Source organism: Mastigoproctus giganteus, chromosome 6 (assembly GCF_048544385.1).
Source record: "Mastigoproctus giganteus isolate SK-2022 chromosome 6, ASM4854438v1, whole genome shotgun sequence".
NCBI lineage: Eukaryota > Metazoa > Arthropoda > Arachnida > Uropygi > Thelyphonidae > Mastigoproctus > Mastigoproctus giganteus.
In genome coordinates, this window is record NC_143580.1 from 73,566,890 (window position 1) to 73,586,198 (window position 19,309).

Here is a 19,309-nt window from a genome sequence, read left to right on the forward strand (position 1 = left end):
TCAGCCAAAAAAAAAAAAAAAAAAAACCCACTTCCACTTCACCCCTCTGTTCGTTCAAATTACCTGTCCAGCTGAGCCTTAAACTTATTTAGGCTATCAACCTCCACTACAAGGGATGGAAGTCTGTTCCACCAACCAACCACCCGCTGGCTAAAGGCAAATTTCCGCACGTCTATCCTACATCTGTCTTTCCTCAATTTGAATTTATGCCCTCTCAGGTGATTTTTCTGAGCTAGAGGAAGAATCCCATCAGCATTGAGCATGCTTAAACCGTTCAAGGCTTTATACACCTCTATCAGATCACCTCGCTGGTGCCTAGTCTCCAGACACTGTAATTTGCAAAACTTAAGCCTTTCTTCGTAAGAGCACCCCTTTGTTCCATTCACTAATCTTGTTGCCCTTCTCTGTACTCGTTCCAGCAGCTCTACATCCTTCTTGAAATGAGGCCTCCAGACCTGTATACAGTACTCTAGGTGTGGTCTGACCATTGCCTTATACAAGGGAATAATCATTTCCTTATCCCTGCTGGAAAAATTCCTGTATATCATTGACAATACTCCATGAGCTACTCTTGCAGCCCGTCTGCACTGCTCAGAGAACTTCATATCTGCCTGCACAACCACCCCCAAGTCCCTTTCATTCTCTACCACTGTCAGTGTAGTACCACATAGTTGATACGTTGCTCTGGGGTTGCTGTTTCCCACGTGTAGCACTTTACATTTGTCAATGTTAAACTTCATTTGCCACCTCTCAGCCCATCTGCTCAACCTTTCCAGATCCTGTTGCAGTAGCATAGTGTCAGTATTGTCCTTGACAACCCTGCCAACCTTTGTATCGTCTGCAAACTTGGACATTAAGCTTGATATACCATCATCAATATCATTTATAAATAAAGAAAACAATAATGGACCCAACACTGAGCCCTGAGGGACTCCACTAATAACATTAGTCCACGATGAGCAGTGTACATTGATTACCACTCTCTGTCTTCTCCCCCTCAACCACCCCTTTATCCAAAGCAGCAATTTGCCTCCAATGTCACACTGCTCCAATTTGTGTAGCAGTCTTCCATGTGCAACAGTATCAAAAGCCTTTCTAAGGTCCAAGTATATAATATCAAAGCTATTCCCTGCATCCAGTTCTTTTGTGACTGCATCATAGTATCCAATCAAATTTGTCAGGCAAGACTTCCCCTTAACAAAACCATGCTGTGTCCGAGCTATAACTGAAGTCTTGTCTAAATGATCCTGCAGTGTTTCTTTAACCAGTGCCTCCATTAATTTTCCTGGAACAGAAGTTAAACTCACAGGTCTATAATTACTTGTGTCAGCCTTTGATCCTCCTTTGTGAATTGGGGTCACGTTTGCACATTTCCAGTCTATGGGTACCTCCCCTGAGTCCAAGGAAGCTCTCATAATTATGGCTAAGGGTTTGCTTACTTCCTTTGCTGCCTCCTTTAATATAACTGGATAGATCCCATCCACCCCGGGTGCCTTTCTTGTGTTTATCTTCAACAGTTTCTCCTCCACTTTACTCCCAGTTATTTCAAGATTCTGTAGCTTACTACTAGAGTTAAATACACCTCTGGCATTCCCCTCGCTGAATAACTCCTCATGTGTGAATGTCGATGCAAAATATTCATTTAGTTTGTTAGCTACCTGAGCAGGATCATCAACACTTGACCCATCAATATCAAGTGGACCAATCTGATTCATCCCCTTCCTTCTAGAGTTTACATAAGTAAAGAACTCTTTTCTGTTTTTCTTTGCATCCCTTGCCAAGGATTTCTCGTAATCTGCCTTCGCCTGCCTAACCTCCTTTGTAACTTGGTTGCATATCAACCAAGTGTCATGTGTTAATTTGTAAGTATCCCATGCATTTTTCTTCTCTGCCATATGCCTCATTAGTTCATCTGACATCCATTTTGGCCTAAACCGTGAACAATATTTCTTAGTTGGTATGTAAAGCCTAGTAGCTTCCAAGATAAGTTCTTTGAATGCTTCCCATTTTGAATTTGCTGTTGGTAACATCATCAGTTGGTCCCACTGTGTAGAATTTAAATACTGTCTCAGTCCATCGTAGTCGCCTTTACGGAAGCAATAACCCTTCCCTTTACCCCTAATGGTAGTTACCTCTTTGAGTAAATCCCACTTCAGCACACTGTGATCGCTGCCACCTAGTGGTTCAATCTTGTAATGCCAAACAATACAAGATTGGGAATAGCAATGAGATAAAGGCTCCACTGCAGAACAGACAATTATCAAGTTGTGATCTGAAGTGTCTAAAGGATCACTCACTTCGACTATGTACTTAGAAGGGTTGTTTGTGAGAAAAAGATCAAGAATGTTGGCCGTATGGTTAGGAAAGTCCGGTATTCTGGGAGGAAAATGAATAGTCTGTGCGAGGTCATTATTAATTGCAAAAGCCTCAGAATCTCGACCAGCTAGATCGGTGCGACTAGAAAATGGAAGCCAGCTGGAGTTGTGAACGTTAAAATCACCAAGGAAAATTACCGCACTTTTAGGAAAGTTGGACTGGAGAAAGTCAAGTTGCAAAGAGAGGAAGTCAGAGATCTCCAAGTGATTAGAGAAGTTGGAAGAACATTAGAGACAACAGATGAATTTGACACAATGAGGTAGAGAGATTTTAAGCCAAAGAAGATCGAAAAGAGGAGATTCCAAATTACCAAGTCTCTGACAGGGAATATTGGAACAGACATATGCACAAGTACCACCTTTGAGGCAAAAGGAATCATAGAGTGAATAATTTGGGCAACTGAGATGAGCAGTAGTTGAATCAACCAATAACTGAGATTCTGTCAGAAAAAGCACATGGGGTTTGGCAGACTGCAAGTGGAAATGGACATCGTTGAAATTAGAATTGAGACCACATATATTTGTGAAATGAAGTAGGAAGTGTTTGGTAGGTTTAGATCTTTTCGCAAATAAACTTACTCTGTTAGTTTGACAATTCAAGGTGTATTCAAAAGTAAGAAATAGTGGGGGGGGGGACATGCTGTATAAAGTAATGAAATTTTTGGATATGGCGTACACATGGTAAGAATATACCCAGATCCTTGACATAACATGGCCTTGACAATGCTCCCCGCATACACACTACTCGGACTCTCTCCAATCACTATCTGGCAGAATAGAGGTAGCAAGATTATACAATAGCTGATCCGGAAGCCTCCTAAAGAGTTACCAATAGGTTCAGTCAGGTGTACTAACTAGCAGCCTGCCTGCAAACACTGTTTTAGTGCTGTACCCTCAAAATGTAAGGAAGTTTGGATTTCGCCATGGTGTTCATCATAACCTCAACAGACATAAGTCATACTGCAAGATGGACGAGATGGGGAAGGGTATATTGGAGGTTAGCTCTGGAGACACATGGGTTCCACCTCTTCAAGCCTCCAATAAGCAAAGTGGTGGTATTGCACTGGTTGATGAGAGTCATCTACCATCTAGTACTGCCTGGTAACACAGAGGGGCGTCATTCCTCCACGTGATGTGGGTGCTACACCTCGACCCCTGCGTACGTTGGTTCATACCTGGATGGTCACCCACAGTGTGCTTGCGCATGGGGGTTATACCCAGGATTACTAACAGTCCCACCATCGTGAAGGTGTAAGCAGAGGATTTGGCTGTCACAGACCATCCGAACTTCACCGAAATTGGGTCCACTTGACTTGAGTGTCACCCGAATATCAGTTCCATCAGCATTTTAGACTCCCAGATTGCAATTACAGCTTGTCTGTCATATCTGAGAGAATGTCTACAACAATCTCAAGGACCAAATGCTAATCCTAAACTATAAAAGGTTCAGGACAAGCAATTCAGGAATTATGTCTGATAAAATAAGAATAAACATGTTTGAAATCGGTAATTACTTTGTCGTTGGAATATGATAAGAAAGCATTTTCATGTATCGCAAATCATATTACTTACTCTTGTCCCATGACGATTCCAATAAAGGTAATAGTAAAATATAAGCCGAGTGTTACCATAATGGCCACATCTTAAATTGCATGCAAGCATGAACAGTTTTAAGTTAAAATGTGAGGCTATAGGAAATCTTGCTGTCTTCCTATAACAATTGTTTAGAGAAGGAAAACAGTTGGTAAAAGAAGGGAATTGCACTTTTGTGGTATGAAATGAATTAGGAACAGCTTAAGCCTCTTCTGTGTTATCAGTATGATTGGGCCTATTTTGAGAACCAAAATTAATAAATCATAATAATAGAGGGTTACCCAGTATTATTGCAGCATGATATTATGGGTAATCCACTACATTTAGTGAAATGGTATTTTGAAGATAAGCTCATATAGAGTGGCATTGTTACCACTAATTATCCCTAAGATGTTGCTTCAGATTTTGGGCCATTACGCATGTACAGGGGAAAATCCTGGATATCCCTATATTGTTATTTTAGTTTTTAGGAGCATTAGCAACTAAGGCCATATTGCTCCGAGATATGCGGTGGTCATTCCCTGACCTTTCCGCATCCTCCGTATTTGGTGGTGACGGGCTCGAACCCCGGTCTACCTGGATATCCCTCAGTGAAATTTTAAGCATTGGTTTAAGGACCACCTGAATGTGAGTGCAGAATGTGCCCAGCAAGTTTAGGGGATAATGAATAACTTCAAGGCATGTTTAAAATGTCCCACTGATGGGCAAGTCTTTGACAACTCATTTAGAAGTACAAGGCGTTCAAGAGACAAGTAGTATTCTTATTATTGAATTTGTTCAGAATAAGGATTTTCAGTTATCAATGTCATGCATGGAACTTATGGATCACTTGAAGTTAACCATACATTAGAAAGTTATTGGTCAAGGGAAACTTTATACTTTACTCTGGGAATACCAGCTACAGTCTTGACCTTAATAATACTAGAGGTCTTAATAGAAAAATTGCACTGTAGTAGTAGTAGTGGCATGTGATGCAAGAAAGCAAGTGTATGAGCTTATGCAGCATCAGCCAAAAAAAAAAAAAAAAAAAATCACACCATTTCCTCCAAATGCCTGTCCAGTTCCTCCTTAAATTTATTCAACCTATCAACTTCCACAACGACAGATGGAAGTTTATTCCAGCAATTAACCACCCGCTGGCCAAAGGCAAATTTCCGCACATCTATTCTGCATCTGTCCTTTCTTAATTTGAATTTATGCCCCCTTAGGTTCATAATCTGAACAAGTGGAAGGATCCCATCAGAATTCAGCGAGCTCAACCCATTCAAGGCCTTATACACCTCAATCAGATCACCGCACAGGTGCCTAGTCTCCAGCCACTGCAATTTGCAGAACTTAAGCCTCTCTTGGTAAGAGGATCCCTTCATTCCCCTCACCAATCTTGTTACCCTTCTCTGTACATGCTCAAGCAAATCTCCATCCTTCCTAAAATGAGGCCTCCAGACCTGTACACAGTACTCAAGGCGTGGCCTGACCATTGCCTTATACAGAGGGATAATCACCTCCTTTTCCCTGCTAGCAAAATTCCTATATATCATTGACAAAGCCCCTTGACCTTCCCTGGCAACCTGTCTGCATTGCTCAGAAAACTTCATATCTGACTGCACAATTACTCCCAGGTCTTTTTCATTTTCTACCACCTTAAGAGTAGTACCACACAGTTGGTATGTTTCACTGGGGTTACTTCTACCCATATGCAGTACTTTGCATTTGTCAAGTTTAAACTTCAGTTGCCACCACTTCTTAGCCCATCTGCCCAAATTATCTAGATCCTGTTGCAGTAGCACGCTGCCAATACTGTCATTAACAACCCTGCCAACCTTTGTAACATCTGCAAACTTTGACATTAAGCCTGATATACCTTCATCAATATCATTGATAAATATACAAAACAACAGTGAACCTAACACTGAACCCTGTGGGACTCCACTAATAACATTAGTCCACAAAGAGCAGCACCCATTGATTACCATCCTCTGTCTTCTCCCACTTAACCATCCTTTTAGCCATTGTAGCAACTTACCCTTAATACCATTCTGCTCCAATTTGCACAATAGTCTTCCATGCGCAACAGTGTCAAAAGCTTTCCTGAAATCCAAATATATGATATCAAAATTATTTTTTGCATCCAGTTCCTTTGTAACCACATCATAATATCCTATCAAATTTGTCATACAAGACTTTCCCTTAACAAACCCATGCTGTGTCTGAATTATTGCTGCAGTCTTGTCTAGATGATTCTGCAATGCATCTTTAACCAGTGACTCCATTATTTTACACGGAACAGAAGTTAAAGTAACTGGTTTGTAATTACTTGTGTCACCCTTCGATCCCCCTTTGTGAATTGGGGATACATTTGCACATCTCCAGTTCGTGGGAACCTCCCCTGGGTCCAAGGATGCTCTCATAATTATGGCTAAGGGTTTGCTTAGTTGCTTTGCCGCCTCCTTTAATATAACTGGATAGATCCCATCCTCCCCAGGTACTTTTCTTATGTTTAACTTCAACAATTTCTCTTCCACTTTGCTCTCAGTTATTACAAAATCATTAAGTATCCTGCTACAATTTGATAACCTTCTGCCATTTTCAAACCTTAATAATTCTTCCTGTGTGAATGTAGATTCAAAATACTCATTCAGTTTGTTTGCTATCTGAGCAGGATCATCAACAGTCGAACCATCGATGTCAATGGACCAATCAGATTCATCCCCTTTCTTTTAGAGTTTATATAAGTAAAGAAATCCTTGCTGTTTTTCTTAGCATCTTTTGCCAAGGATTTCTCATAATCTGCCTTCGCCTGCCTAACCTCCTTTGTGACGTGATTACAGACTAGCTTATATCTGCCATAGGCTTCCGAGTCGCTTGATAATTTATATGCATCCCATGCATTTTTTTTCTCTGTTACTAGTCGCATTAGTTCATTTGATAACCATTTATAGGCCTAAACCTTGAACAATACTTCTTAATAGGTATGAAACTTTTAGTAGCACCCATGATTAATTCCGTGAATGCTTCCCACTTAGAATTTACTATTGGTAACATCGTCAGTTGATCCCACTGTACAGAATTTAAAAACTTCCCGAGACCACTGTACTCACCTTTACGGAAGCAAAAACCCTTTCCTTTACCCATGATGGTAATTATATCTAAGTAAATCCCACATCAGTACACTGTGAGCACTGTCACCTAGTGGTTCCTTTATCTGCAAATTCTTAATACACGAATGATCACTGCTGATAAATAGATTATGAGTATTACTCTCTCTGGTTGCCTCTCGAACGTGGTGTTGCAGAAAACAATCATCCAATAAATCCACAAAAGTCTGACTAGTATGTGAGTGACCAACTCACAAGTTCCAGTTAATATCTGGGAAGTTAAAATCCCCCATTATAAGACATTCCGATTTACTAGCCCACTCTATTTCTCTGTACAATTGTTCATTGTACTCATTCGAGTCATTAGGCCTATAACACACTCCTACTCTTATTTTTGCTTTCGCAGTGCTTATGTCACACCAAACTGACTCAACAGTGCACTGTTCATCTATATCATCTGGGCACACTTCTTTTGATTTTATGTTTTTCTTAATTAACAGCATAACACCTTCTCCCTTTCTATCCTGTCTATCCTTTCTGTACACACTGTACTCCCCAAATTCCAGTTCTGCATTCCTTCTTTCTGTGTGATACCACGTCTCTGCTATCCCAACAATTTCCGCTTTTGATGTCTTGACCAACACTTCGAATTCATCAAATTTATTTACTATACTTGTAGCATTGGTATACATGCTCCTATTGCTATTTCTAGTTACCCTAACACATCTCATATACCGACCTATTTCACGATGACTGCCATCCATCCCTGAAACTGCTAATAGAAGTTGTGCAAGAATCACCTTCACCTCTGCCTGCGGCTACTGTTAAACTATTAGTCCTTGTATCCCCTCAAACTAGCAGTTTTCCCACCCACCTAATACTGCCTCGATAGCATCAGCAAATATTCTTGCACCCTTTCTATTTAAGTGTATCCCATCCCTGTAGAAGCAGTCTCTCCTGTTAACAAGTACAGGTTGTGGAATTGTACCGATGCAAGGAATATGGATCAAATATATAATTCCTATCAGGTGTAAAACAGCAGAAAAGATAGAGAGGGAACTATAAATTGCATTGAGTTGGAATAATAAGTAAGGGTAGGCTACTACGGAACTATTAGTGTGCTTATCTAAGTGTTATTAATCCTTATAAATTCATAGTCAATATATACTTATATATTATTGCAGAAAAAAATATTGAACAAATGCCACAAAAGAAAAGGAAGAACAGTATTTCCTAGGAGACCTTTGAACCCACATAGCAGTTAAAGGACCCTATTGGAATTTCAGAAGGAAAACAAGATGAGAGAGATAATGGAAAAACCTTATAAATTAATTTTCACCAATGGTAATTTGGAAGAAACAAAAAATACAGTAATTTCTGAGAGTGATGAACAAGAAGAGTCAGACACATGAGATGTTCCGACTTCAGAACTAGGACTCTATCTGATGTGCTATCTTGATTTGGGAGGAGGACTGAATGGTGTAGACCTTTTTATGAAGGGAAGTCATTCTTGTGTATGTAATTGATGCATTACAGAACATTCCATCATTTATAACTTGGCAGTCTGTTTGGTATAACAATAGATCGTTAAACCTACCCAAAAAGAGAATAATCACCAGTAAAGAAGAGATCAAGCTGTAAAAATGACAGTTACTAATAAAGAGAAATAAGCTGAGAATGGGTAAACCCTACACCCATCGGCTTGAGGAAGATGTGTGCATTGTTTAATTTCAATTAAGCAAGATTACTCCAAGAAAATGTCATCTCCTATCAGTGTTAACTATATCAGTGCCACCATTGTTATGTGCAGTTCTTTTGACCTGAAAATTCATTTGGTACTTCATCAAATACTGTCTTCACCAACTGTGGACATGAAAATAACTGAGACCTATCGCCCAAGTGAATCCACTCCAGGAAAAGATGGTCAAGAGTGAAATAGGACTGTAAGCAACCTGTGACACTTCAAAACCCATACTGAAGTTCATGTGAGCATGTAACATTGAAGGAATTGTAAATTGGTTTATGGAAATATGTTAATCTCAAACATATAATTTGAATCTTACTTTTAAATTTGGTATAACTTGACTATGCTTTAAACTTACTAACTATAAAAAGTATATATGTTCTGAAAGAATATATACTATTAAATGTTCTCTTTTATGTTTTGTGTACTGTGCATTATACCTAATGAAGGATAATAAGAAAGAATGTGTGTGTGTGTGCACGCGCATGCGTGCGAGTGCCTAAGGAACAGAAGATTTGTGAACAAATGCCAAATGTCACACATAATTTTTTTAAAATTTATTTATCACGTGAATACCTTTTGCATGTAATGAGCATTCACACATATCAGGCATCATCCTTCTATTCCAAAAAAGCGATGAAGAGGGTTTGTTTAGAAGTCTTAGTCAGACGTCAGACATTCAACTAGATGCTGAGATTGAATAAACTTTAGGGGAAGCTTTGGGCTTAAAAAGGGGGCACTTGGAAGACTGGGGTGGGAGAAAGGTGATCATTGAAAAAGAGTTGCAGTGGTAAAAGAGTTCACAGAGAGCTGATGTGCTAGTCTTGCCCACAGCTGCTGCAGCCAAGAAGGCCTCCCAAGAGCATAGAAGGTGGATCAAGCTCCCAGAGATTCTGAGAAAAACTGTGACACATTCTAAAACTGGTAAGTGAGAACTTACTTAAATGAGTATAGTGAGAGAGAGAGTCTGAACTAATAGGAATGCATTAATATTTACTTATGAAAAATGACAATGGCCAAATGATTTTTTCCTAGTATTTTGTTCTATATATATATATATATATATATATATAGGAATGAAATAATGTTAAATTGTAAAAATGTAGAAGCCGTCCTGTAGTAAAATACCCGAAGCAATCCAAGAACAAACCGGACCCTACGCAACAATGGTTAAACATAAATATTAAGTTCAATAAAAAATATATACATATTAGCCAACCATGGGAAAAGATACTTTGCAAGGGACTTTGTCGAGGGCTAAACCCCTACAAAATACATAACCCATGGCTGGCAGAGCCATCAGTTTCTTTGTCATCTGCCTGTATAACAAGGACCAAAAGATGTCGATATGCACACATAAGTTAGGTATTAAAATAAAATAATATAATAAAATAGAAATTAAGTAGCTTATTAATAGTAATTTTGCAGAAGACAGGCTGGGTGACATTTAGCCCAACCGATAGCTGTAACAAAATAGTAAATAAGCAATGCTGAGAACCAAATAATCTGCTAAACATAATAAGCTAAATTAGCTAACAAAAGGAGAATGGAGATAAGGCTAGTAAAGTAATAGTACCTCAATCCCCCTCAAATTGCTCTAATAGTTCATGAAGTATGAAAAATAAGAATAAGATAGTTAAAAGTAAAAAGTGAAGGAAAAGTGTTTATACGACTGTACATAGGATGGTACCGGGAGCATAACTTCCCGACCCTATAAGAAAGGGATCCTGGTATAGTAAGATAATATCAGCAAAGCAGAGCCGGTAAAAAATGGTAATATATAACGGAAATATATCGAAAAATGGAATACCGGAATGGCTAATTCCTAATATAAATTCCTAAACGCCAAATAGGCAATATTCATAGTGAAAATGTTAAGGTTATAGGGAGTAGGATATACCCATGGTGAAAACAGAAACTGATGGCTCTGCCAGCCATGGGTTATGTATTTTGTAGGGGTTTAGCCCTCGACAAAGTCCCTTGCAAAGCATCTTTTCCCATGGTTGGCTAATATGTATATATTTTTTATTGAATTTAATATTTATGTTTAACCATTGTTGCCTAGGGTCTGGTTTGTTCTTGGATTGCTTCGGGTATTTTAAACTACAGGACGGTTTATTATATATTTAACGACGGATGTAATGTTCTATCTCAGATGGCATTAATCTGATTGGTTAATATTATCTTATAATATCCCAGTTCTACGCTTTAGTAATTATAATATCCCAGTTCTATGCTTTAGTAATTTGATTCTATATATATAGCATTAGCATTAGTAGAGGCATATGATGCAAGAAAGCAAGCTTATTCAGCATCAGCCAAAAAAAAAAAAAAAACCCTCTCCCATTTCACCCCTCCGTTCGTTCGAAATACCTGTCCAGTTGAGCTTTAAATTTGTTTAGGCTATCAACTTCAACAACAAGTGATGGAAGTCGGTTCCACCAACCAACCACCCGCTGGCCAAAGGCAAATTTCCGCACATCTATCCGACATCCGTCCTTCCTCAATTTGAATTTATGCCCTCTGAGGTGATTATTCTGAGAAAGATGAAGAATCCCATTGGCATTGAGCATGCTCAAACCATTCAAAGCCTTATACACCTCTATCATATATATATATCTTGTGTACTTACAATGAAATGAAACTAAAATTTATGCACTGAGTTAAGGTAATGGATGATAGGAATGCGATTATTTATGTATAATTACCATAGCAGCAGTAAGAATATTATTCAAACTTAGGCAGAAATATATTTCTTAATGAATGTATGTTTAAACCATTACTAGACCTAGGCTGAGATAGCCAAAAGATGATAATTTTTGAGGAAGGAAATTCTCTCTCTCCTCCCAAATATTTACTAATATTGTAACTTGTGTATCTTAAATAACTTGTGGTCTTAAATAAAGATGTGTTTGTTTTCTAAATGATTGATTCTCTGCTAATTCTCATCCATACCAAAATTAGGAACAAGATATATGTAAAAGATTACGGCAGCATTGAAGATGAAGCAACCAGAGTTGTGGAACCTTCGATAAAAACACAATGCCAATCCAAACTGTGGTATTCATGGGAAGCTCTTCCCTTGAATATTGAGGGCACAGAGATTGTGTAGTATTAACTGCTAAAAGCTCATTGGGGGAGGAAGGACAGCAGAAGCACCTCATGACAATGGAGCCTTGTAACATCCAAACACTGTCGCACTAACACTGGTGCTGTAACCTTACAATCCCTCCCCAACAGATAGAAAGTGGAAGAACTTTGTAAGGGTAGGTCAAAAATTAAACTGACTGACTTTCTGTCCTTTTCTGGGGGCATCAAGCCTCTTGATTGAAGTTTTGGGGACACCATCTCAAATGTAGGAATGATATTATATAGTAGGAGAGATTTGAGATCTGCTTTTATTTTGTAAATTTATATACTTTGATATTATTTTTTATTTTGTCATTATTTTTTCTATCTGGTGCAGCAAGTGCCTATGGCTTCCTTGTACTATATGGCTAATACTAAAATACTAGACTGTTTAATAAAGGTAGAGAGAGATATGGTGAAGACAAAAGGTTCTTTATGCATTTGTGAACAACTTAAAAAGATTATTTACAAGATTTACTTCATACTGTCATAAAAACAAATCACTTTGCAAAATGTCATAGTTAATTATTGTTCTTTGCACTTTAAGCTCTGTTTTTCACATTTCAGAATCAAAATAATGTAACTACACAGAATTTTTCATCCGAATTCACAGTTATTTTTACCCCTCTGTCCCGCACAGATGCAAAAATGTGTTTATAAACATTTCATACATATAACATGTATAACATGTTTCAATTCATTTCATATAATATTTATAACTATAATATGAACATTTTATTATATCATATTTTATAAATATAATATGAACAGTCATAATTTATAAACATTTTATACATATAACATGTATAACGCGTTTCAATTCATTTCATGTAATTCAATCTCAAATTTCATCTAAATTCATTTATTAAAATCCATTGTTATCAGTATTAAACCACGATTTATATATCAGATTTTATGCAATCAATTACTCACCTTAACACAAGATTTCCCTGGATGAGTTTCAACATAAAATCACTTGATTTCTCTGTCAGCTGAAATGTATGAGCTGAAAAACTTTTTGGGATTGGTAAATATCTTGTATTGGAAGCAGCCCTATAAAATTAAATAGATATTAGTATTAGTAGTGGCAAATGATATAAGAAAGCAAGGTTATAGAGAAACAGCTAAAAGAGAGCCAACACTTCCCACATTGCCTGGCCATCCCCCTTCTAACAGTTTTAGTTTTTTCTTGATTTTATTCAAACCACCCACTTCTACAACACCAGATGTAAGGTATTCCCAACAGCTGACCATCTGCTGGATGAAGGTACATCTACCCAGCAACTTTCGTTGCTGGGTAGATGTGCATTTACTGCCCACAGACTTTTGAATTTCATCTGTCCATCTCTGTTGTTATCTTCTTGGTTTGGTTTTCTTTTAGCTCCTCTTGGGTACCATTCTGTTATTTTCTTATTCCATCTGTCATCATGTCTTCGAGCTATGTGTCCTGTGCAAGTTCATTCCAGTTCTTTAGTTTTGATAAGAATATCCTTTACTCGAGTTCCATGTGTTTCTCTTTTATCTAACAGTTTGATTCCTAATATAATTCATTCCATTCTTTGCTGTGTAGTTTACAGCTTCTCTTCCATTCTTTTGGTGAGTGCCCAAGTTTCACTTCCATAAGTCATGGTGGGGAGTATACATTGGTTCATTATTTTACAGTATAGTTAGGGAAGCTACGTGGTTGTTTTCCATTAATGTTATTATTACATTAAAACCACTCTTTATACCATGTAAAAATTAATAATATAGTCTATTAGGCAGTATGCCTACATTACTATACATTAAGGTGACGTTTTGGGTATCTTACCAATACCCATCACCAGACCAAATTGTTGGGGAAACAGAAAATAGAAAGGATTACAAATTCGAATCTTTTTTTAGAATATTACAATTACAGTTAATAATATTACAATTACAGTTAATAATATTACAATTACAATTCGCAAATTATGGTTTTAAAGTATTAAGTTTTGAATTACCATTACAATAGAAAACAGGATCTCTAAGGTAATTACAAAGAGATTAAATTCTTACCTGCTGACAGACTTCTCTTGACGATACTCCCAAAAATCTGATGTGCATACAGGCCAGAGGTGCTGTCAGCAGTTAATTTATAGGAGGATTAACTCCATAGTCAATAGAATGATAGTACCAAGTTTTTATCTTGGATTCGGGGTTCTTAGAAGCCTGGGGTGACATTATCTTCCATACTCTTTACATCAGGGTTGGTGTGCAGGCTGGTTTAGAATCTTACCGATACCTATCATCAGACCGTGCTGCTGGTGCCAAGTTTTTATCTTGCATCCAGGGTTCTTGTGTATTGCAAAAAATGTACAAGGGATTTCAAGGCCTGCTGTGGGTCATCACAGAACAAGAAAATATATATATATATATATATTTTTTTTATGAAATCCCCAAACACGAAAGGTATCAAAACCTATAGCACTTAGTACCGTGCATGGGTTGAAGGAGAAGTATGGGGGTAGGGGGATGCCGGAAACTTTGCTCTAGAGACTAAACAAGGGTTTCGCCACTTCAAGCCTCCAATAAGCAAAGTGGTGGTATTGCACCGGTTGATGACAGTCATCTACCACCTACAACATATGGCCTGTATTAGGGTAACTAAGAGTAAGAGCAGCATGTACACCAATGCTAGGAGCACAGGAAATGAATTTGACAAATTTGAAGTGCTTGTCAAGTCATCAAATGCAGATGTTGTAGGGATATGAGAGATTTGGCATCACTCAGATATAAGGAATGCAGAAATTAAATATGGTAGTTCAATGTATAGAAAGGACAAGAGGGAGGGGTTGTGCTCTTATTTAAGAAGCATAGAAAATCTAAGAGAATCCTTCCAGTTGACATGGTGGTCAATGCAATGTTGAGTTAATTTGGTGTGATATAAGCCCTGGGAAAGCAAAATTGAGAGTAGGAGTGTGTTATAGGCCTAATGACTCTGATGAGTACAATGAACAATGTACAGAGAAATAGAGCGGGGGCCTATAAATCAGAATGTGTTATGATGGGAGATTTGAACTTTCCAGATACTGACTGGAACTTGTGGTAGGTCACTCACACACTAGCAAGACTTTTGTGGATTTATTGAATGACTCTTTTCTACACCAGCAGCATGTGAGAGAGAGAGAGAGAGAGAGAGAGAGAGAGAGAGAGAGAGAGAGAGAGAGAGAGAGAGAGAGAGAGAGAGAGAGAGAGAGAGAGAGAGAGAGAATCACTTTTGATCTGATTATTATCAGCAATGATTCTTCATGCATTAAGAATCTGCAGATAAAAGAACCACTAGGTGGCAGTGATCACAGTGTATTGATGTGGGTTCTACTTAAAGGTGTAACTATTATCAAGAGTAAAGGGAAGGGTTTTTGCCATGTAAATGAGACTATAGTGGTCACAGACAGCTTTTAAATTCTATACAGTGTTACCAACTAATGATGTTACCAACAACGAATTCTAAAAGCGAAATAATCATAGAGTCTACTCGGCTTTTCATACCAACTAAGAAATACAGTTCAAGGCTTAGACCTAAATGGATGTTAGATGTACTGTTGAAACATGTGGCAGAGAAGAAAAATGCACGAGATTCATATAAATTATCAAGTGCTACTGAAGCCTATGGTAGACATAAACTAGTCTACAATCAAGTCACAAAGGAGGTTAGGCAAGCAACGGTAGATTATGAGAAGTCTATGGCAAAGCAAACCAAGAAAAGTAGCAAAGACTTCTTTACTTATATTAACAGTAGATTGAAGGGATTGAATTACTTTAGTCCACTCAATGTCAATGGATTAACTGTTGACGAAACTACTAAGGTTGCTAACAGGCTGAATAAGTATTTGGCATCTATATTCACATATGAGGAATTCTTTAAGAAAGGGAATTCTAGATCAAATTCTAACAAGGAGCTAAATGATTTTGTAATAACTGAGAGGAAAGTGGAAGAGAAATTGTTGAAATTAAACATAAGAAAGGCAGCTTGGGTGATTGGAATCCATCCAATCATACAAAGAGAGGCAGCAAAGGAGGTAAGCAAACCCTTAGCCATAATTATGAGCATATCTTTGGATTTACTGGAGGTCCTGTGGACTTGAGATGTGTAGATGTATCCCCAATTCACAAAGAGGGGATCAAAGGGTGACATGAGTGATTACAGACCTGTTAGCTTAACTTCTGTTCCAGGGAAAATAAGGGAGTCACTAGTTAAAGAAGTAATGCAGTACCATCTAGGCAGGAGTGCAGTTATACCTCAAGTCAGAACAAGTGTCTGTTGAGGAGAGATCTTGTCTGACCAATTTGATGGTATACTATGACAATAACAAAGGAACTAGATTCAAAAAATAATTTCGATATCATGTAGTTGGATTTCAGGATGATTCTGATTCTACTGCACATAAGAGACTGTTATACAAACTTGAGAAGAGTGGTATTAATGGCAAGTTACTTCTATGGATAAAGGGATAGTTGAGCAGAAAAGAGAGAGAGAGAGAGAGAGAGAGAGAGAGAGAGAGAGAGAGAGAGAGAGTTGTTATCAATATCAAGCTTAATGTCAAAGTTTTCAGATGATATAAAGGTTGGCAGGATTGTTAATAATGGCAATGACAGTATGCTGCTGCAACAGGATCTGGAAAAATTCGGTAGATGGGCTGAGAAGTGCAATTGAAGTTTAACATTGATAAATGTAAAGTACTGCATAATGGGTAGCAATAACCCCAGAGAAATGTACCAACTGGGTGGTGTTACACTCAGGGTAGTGGAGAATGAAAGAGACCTGGGAGTAATTGTGCAGTCAGATATGATGTTTTCTGAGCAATGCAGACAGGCTGCCAAAGTAGGTCAAGGTGTCTTTTCAATGACATACAGGAATTTTGCGAGCAGGGATAAGGAGGTGATTATCCCCTTGTATATGGCAATGGTCAGGCCACACTTTGAGTACTGCGTACAGGTCTGGAAGCCTCATTTTAGGAAGGATGTAGAGTTGCTAGAAAGAGTACAGAGAAGGGCAACAAGACTGGTGAAGAGAACAAAGGGGTGCTCTTATGAAGAAAGGCTTAAGTTCTGGAAATTGCAGCCTCAGGAGACTAGGCACCTGCGAGGGGATCTGATTGAGGTGTATAAGGCCTTGAATGGATTGAGCAGGCTCAATGCTGATGGGATTCTTCCTCTAACTTAGATTACAAATCTGAGGGGGGCATAGATTCAAACAGAGGAAAGAGAGTTGTAGAATAGATGTGCAGAAGTTTGCCTTTAGCCAGTGGGTAGTTGATTGCTGGAACAAACTTCCATCAGTTGTTGTGGAAGTTGATAGCCTAAATAAATTAAAAGGCAGAACTAAACAAACATTTGGAATGAACGGATCAGGTTTTTTTTTTTTTTGCTGAGGCTGTATAAGCTTGCTTTCTTGCATCATGTGCCTCTTCTAATGCTAATAGACACTGCTTTTCATAGACTAACGTTATCAGTGGTGTCCCTCAATTTCAGTGCTGTGCCCATCGTTATTTTCTGTATTTATTAATAATATTGATGAAAGTATATCAGGCTTAATGCTTAATGTCTAAGTTTGGAGATGATATGAAGGTTGACAGAGTGTTAATGACACTAAAGACCGTAGGCTACTGCAATAAGATCTAGAGAAATTAGGCAGTTGGGCTGAAAAAAGGCAATTCACGTTTATGATTCACAAATGCAAAGTACTGCCTATAGTAGCAGTAATTCCAGATTAATATACAACTGTGTGCGGTACTACACTCAAGGTAGTGCAAAATGAAAAAAAAAAAAAAAAAAATTTAATGGTAACTGTGCAGTCAGATGTGAAAATTTCTAAACAGTGAAGAAAATCTGCTAGGACAGTACATACGGTTTCGTCAATGATATACAGGAATTTTGCTAGCAGAGTTAAGGAGGTGATTATTCCATTGTATAAGGCAATGGTCAGTCCATATCTTAAATACTGCATATAGATCTGGATGCCTCATTTTAGGAACGATGTGGCACTGCTGGAATGTCTACAGAGAAGGGCAATGAGATTGGTGAGGTGAACTAATGGGTTCTCTTACCAAGAAAGGCTTGTTCTGAAATTGCAGCATCTGGACATTAGGAACCTGCAAGGCGATTTTTACTGAAATGTTTAAGGCTTTGAATGGTTGAGCAAGCTCATTGCTGATGGGATTTTACCTTTTGCTTAGACTATGAACATGCTTAAATTCAAAATGAGGAAGGATGGTTGCAGAATAGATGTGCAGAAGTTCGCCTTTATCCAATGGGTGATTTCTGAATAAATGTCTGTGTGATGTTCTGGAAGTGGACAGATTAAATAAATTCAAGGAAGAACTACACAAACTATTGGAGGGGATGGATAGGTGAAATCATTTTTTTTTTTTTTTTTTTTGGCTGATGCTGTATAAGCCTGCCTTCTTGCATCATTTGCTGCCATTAATACTAAACACTAATACTTATATTGTCCAAAGGTGTAAATTTATGTTTTTTAATCATAATTCATTAACTTCAATTATGTTTCCTCCTCAGACAAAAAAAAACTAAAATCAATGATGTCCTTAAAATGGAAGTGGGCAGTATATCTTACCAGAAAACAAGAGGACTCATAGGATAAGCCCACACTTGTTTGGTTACCAAGAGAAGGAAAAATAAATAGATGAAGACAGAAAACCAGGTAAAAAGACAAGTTAACATCCCTTGTGGGCTCCCACTTGGATAAGATTGGCATCGATCCAAGATGAATCGAGAAAGTTGTGGGAGGCCTTTGTCCAGCAGCGGGATTCCACAGGCTAACACAACATAACAACAACATGTTTCCTCCATGACATTCCAGAGATCCTAACTAGATATAACTCACTCATATTTAAAGTTGCATGAGGACTACTTTCACTGGAATTATTGCTGGACTGAAAAGTGGCAACTGAAGTTTAACATTGACATTTTCAAGGTAATGAATAAGGATAGCAGCAATCCCATAATAACATACCAACTCTGTGTTCTCCACTACCTGCTCAGGGTAGTGGAGAACAAAACAGACCTGGGGTAACTGTGCAGTCAGAGATGAAGTTCTCTGAGCAGTGCAGACATTCTGCTAGGATGATAGCCTATGGCATTTTGTCAATATTATATGTGAATTTTGCCAGCAGGGATTAGGTGATTGTGCCACTGTAAGTAATGTCACATCTTGAGTACTACATACCAGTTTGGAAGCTTTAAAGAAGGATGTGGATCTCTTGCAACAGGTGCAGAGAAAAGCAATAGGATTAGCGAAGGGCACTCTTACCAAGAAAGACTTCAGTTCTGCAAATTTCGGCATAATTGGATCTCCTCACAGGTCCTGAAATCAGCAACTATGAGGAGATCTG

The 19,309-nt window shown here is 38.1% G+C and overlaps 1 protein-coding gene across 1 annotated transcript in view; it reads right to left on the reverse strand.

The window, feature by feature from the left end:
- The window catches only part of LOC150084410 (transmembrane protease serine 5-like), a 289,626-nt gene that overhangs the window by 131,749 nt on the left and 138,568 nt on the right, over positions 1 to 19,309 (reverse strand). The window contains exon 7 of the mRNA XM_090375211.1: positions 12,870 to 12,989. Within this exon, the coding sequence (XP_090231337.1) occupies positions 12,870 to 12,989 (120 nt within the window). The remainder of the gene's footprint in view (positions 1 to 12,869; positions 12,990 to 19,309) is intronic.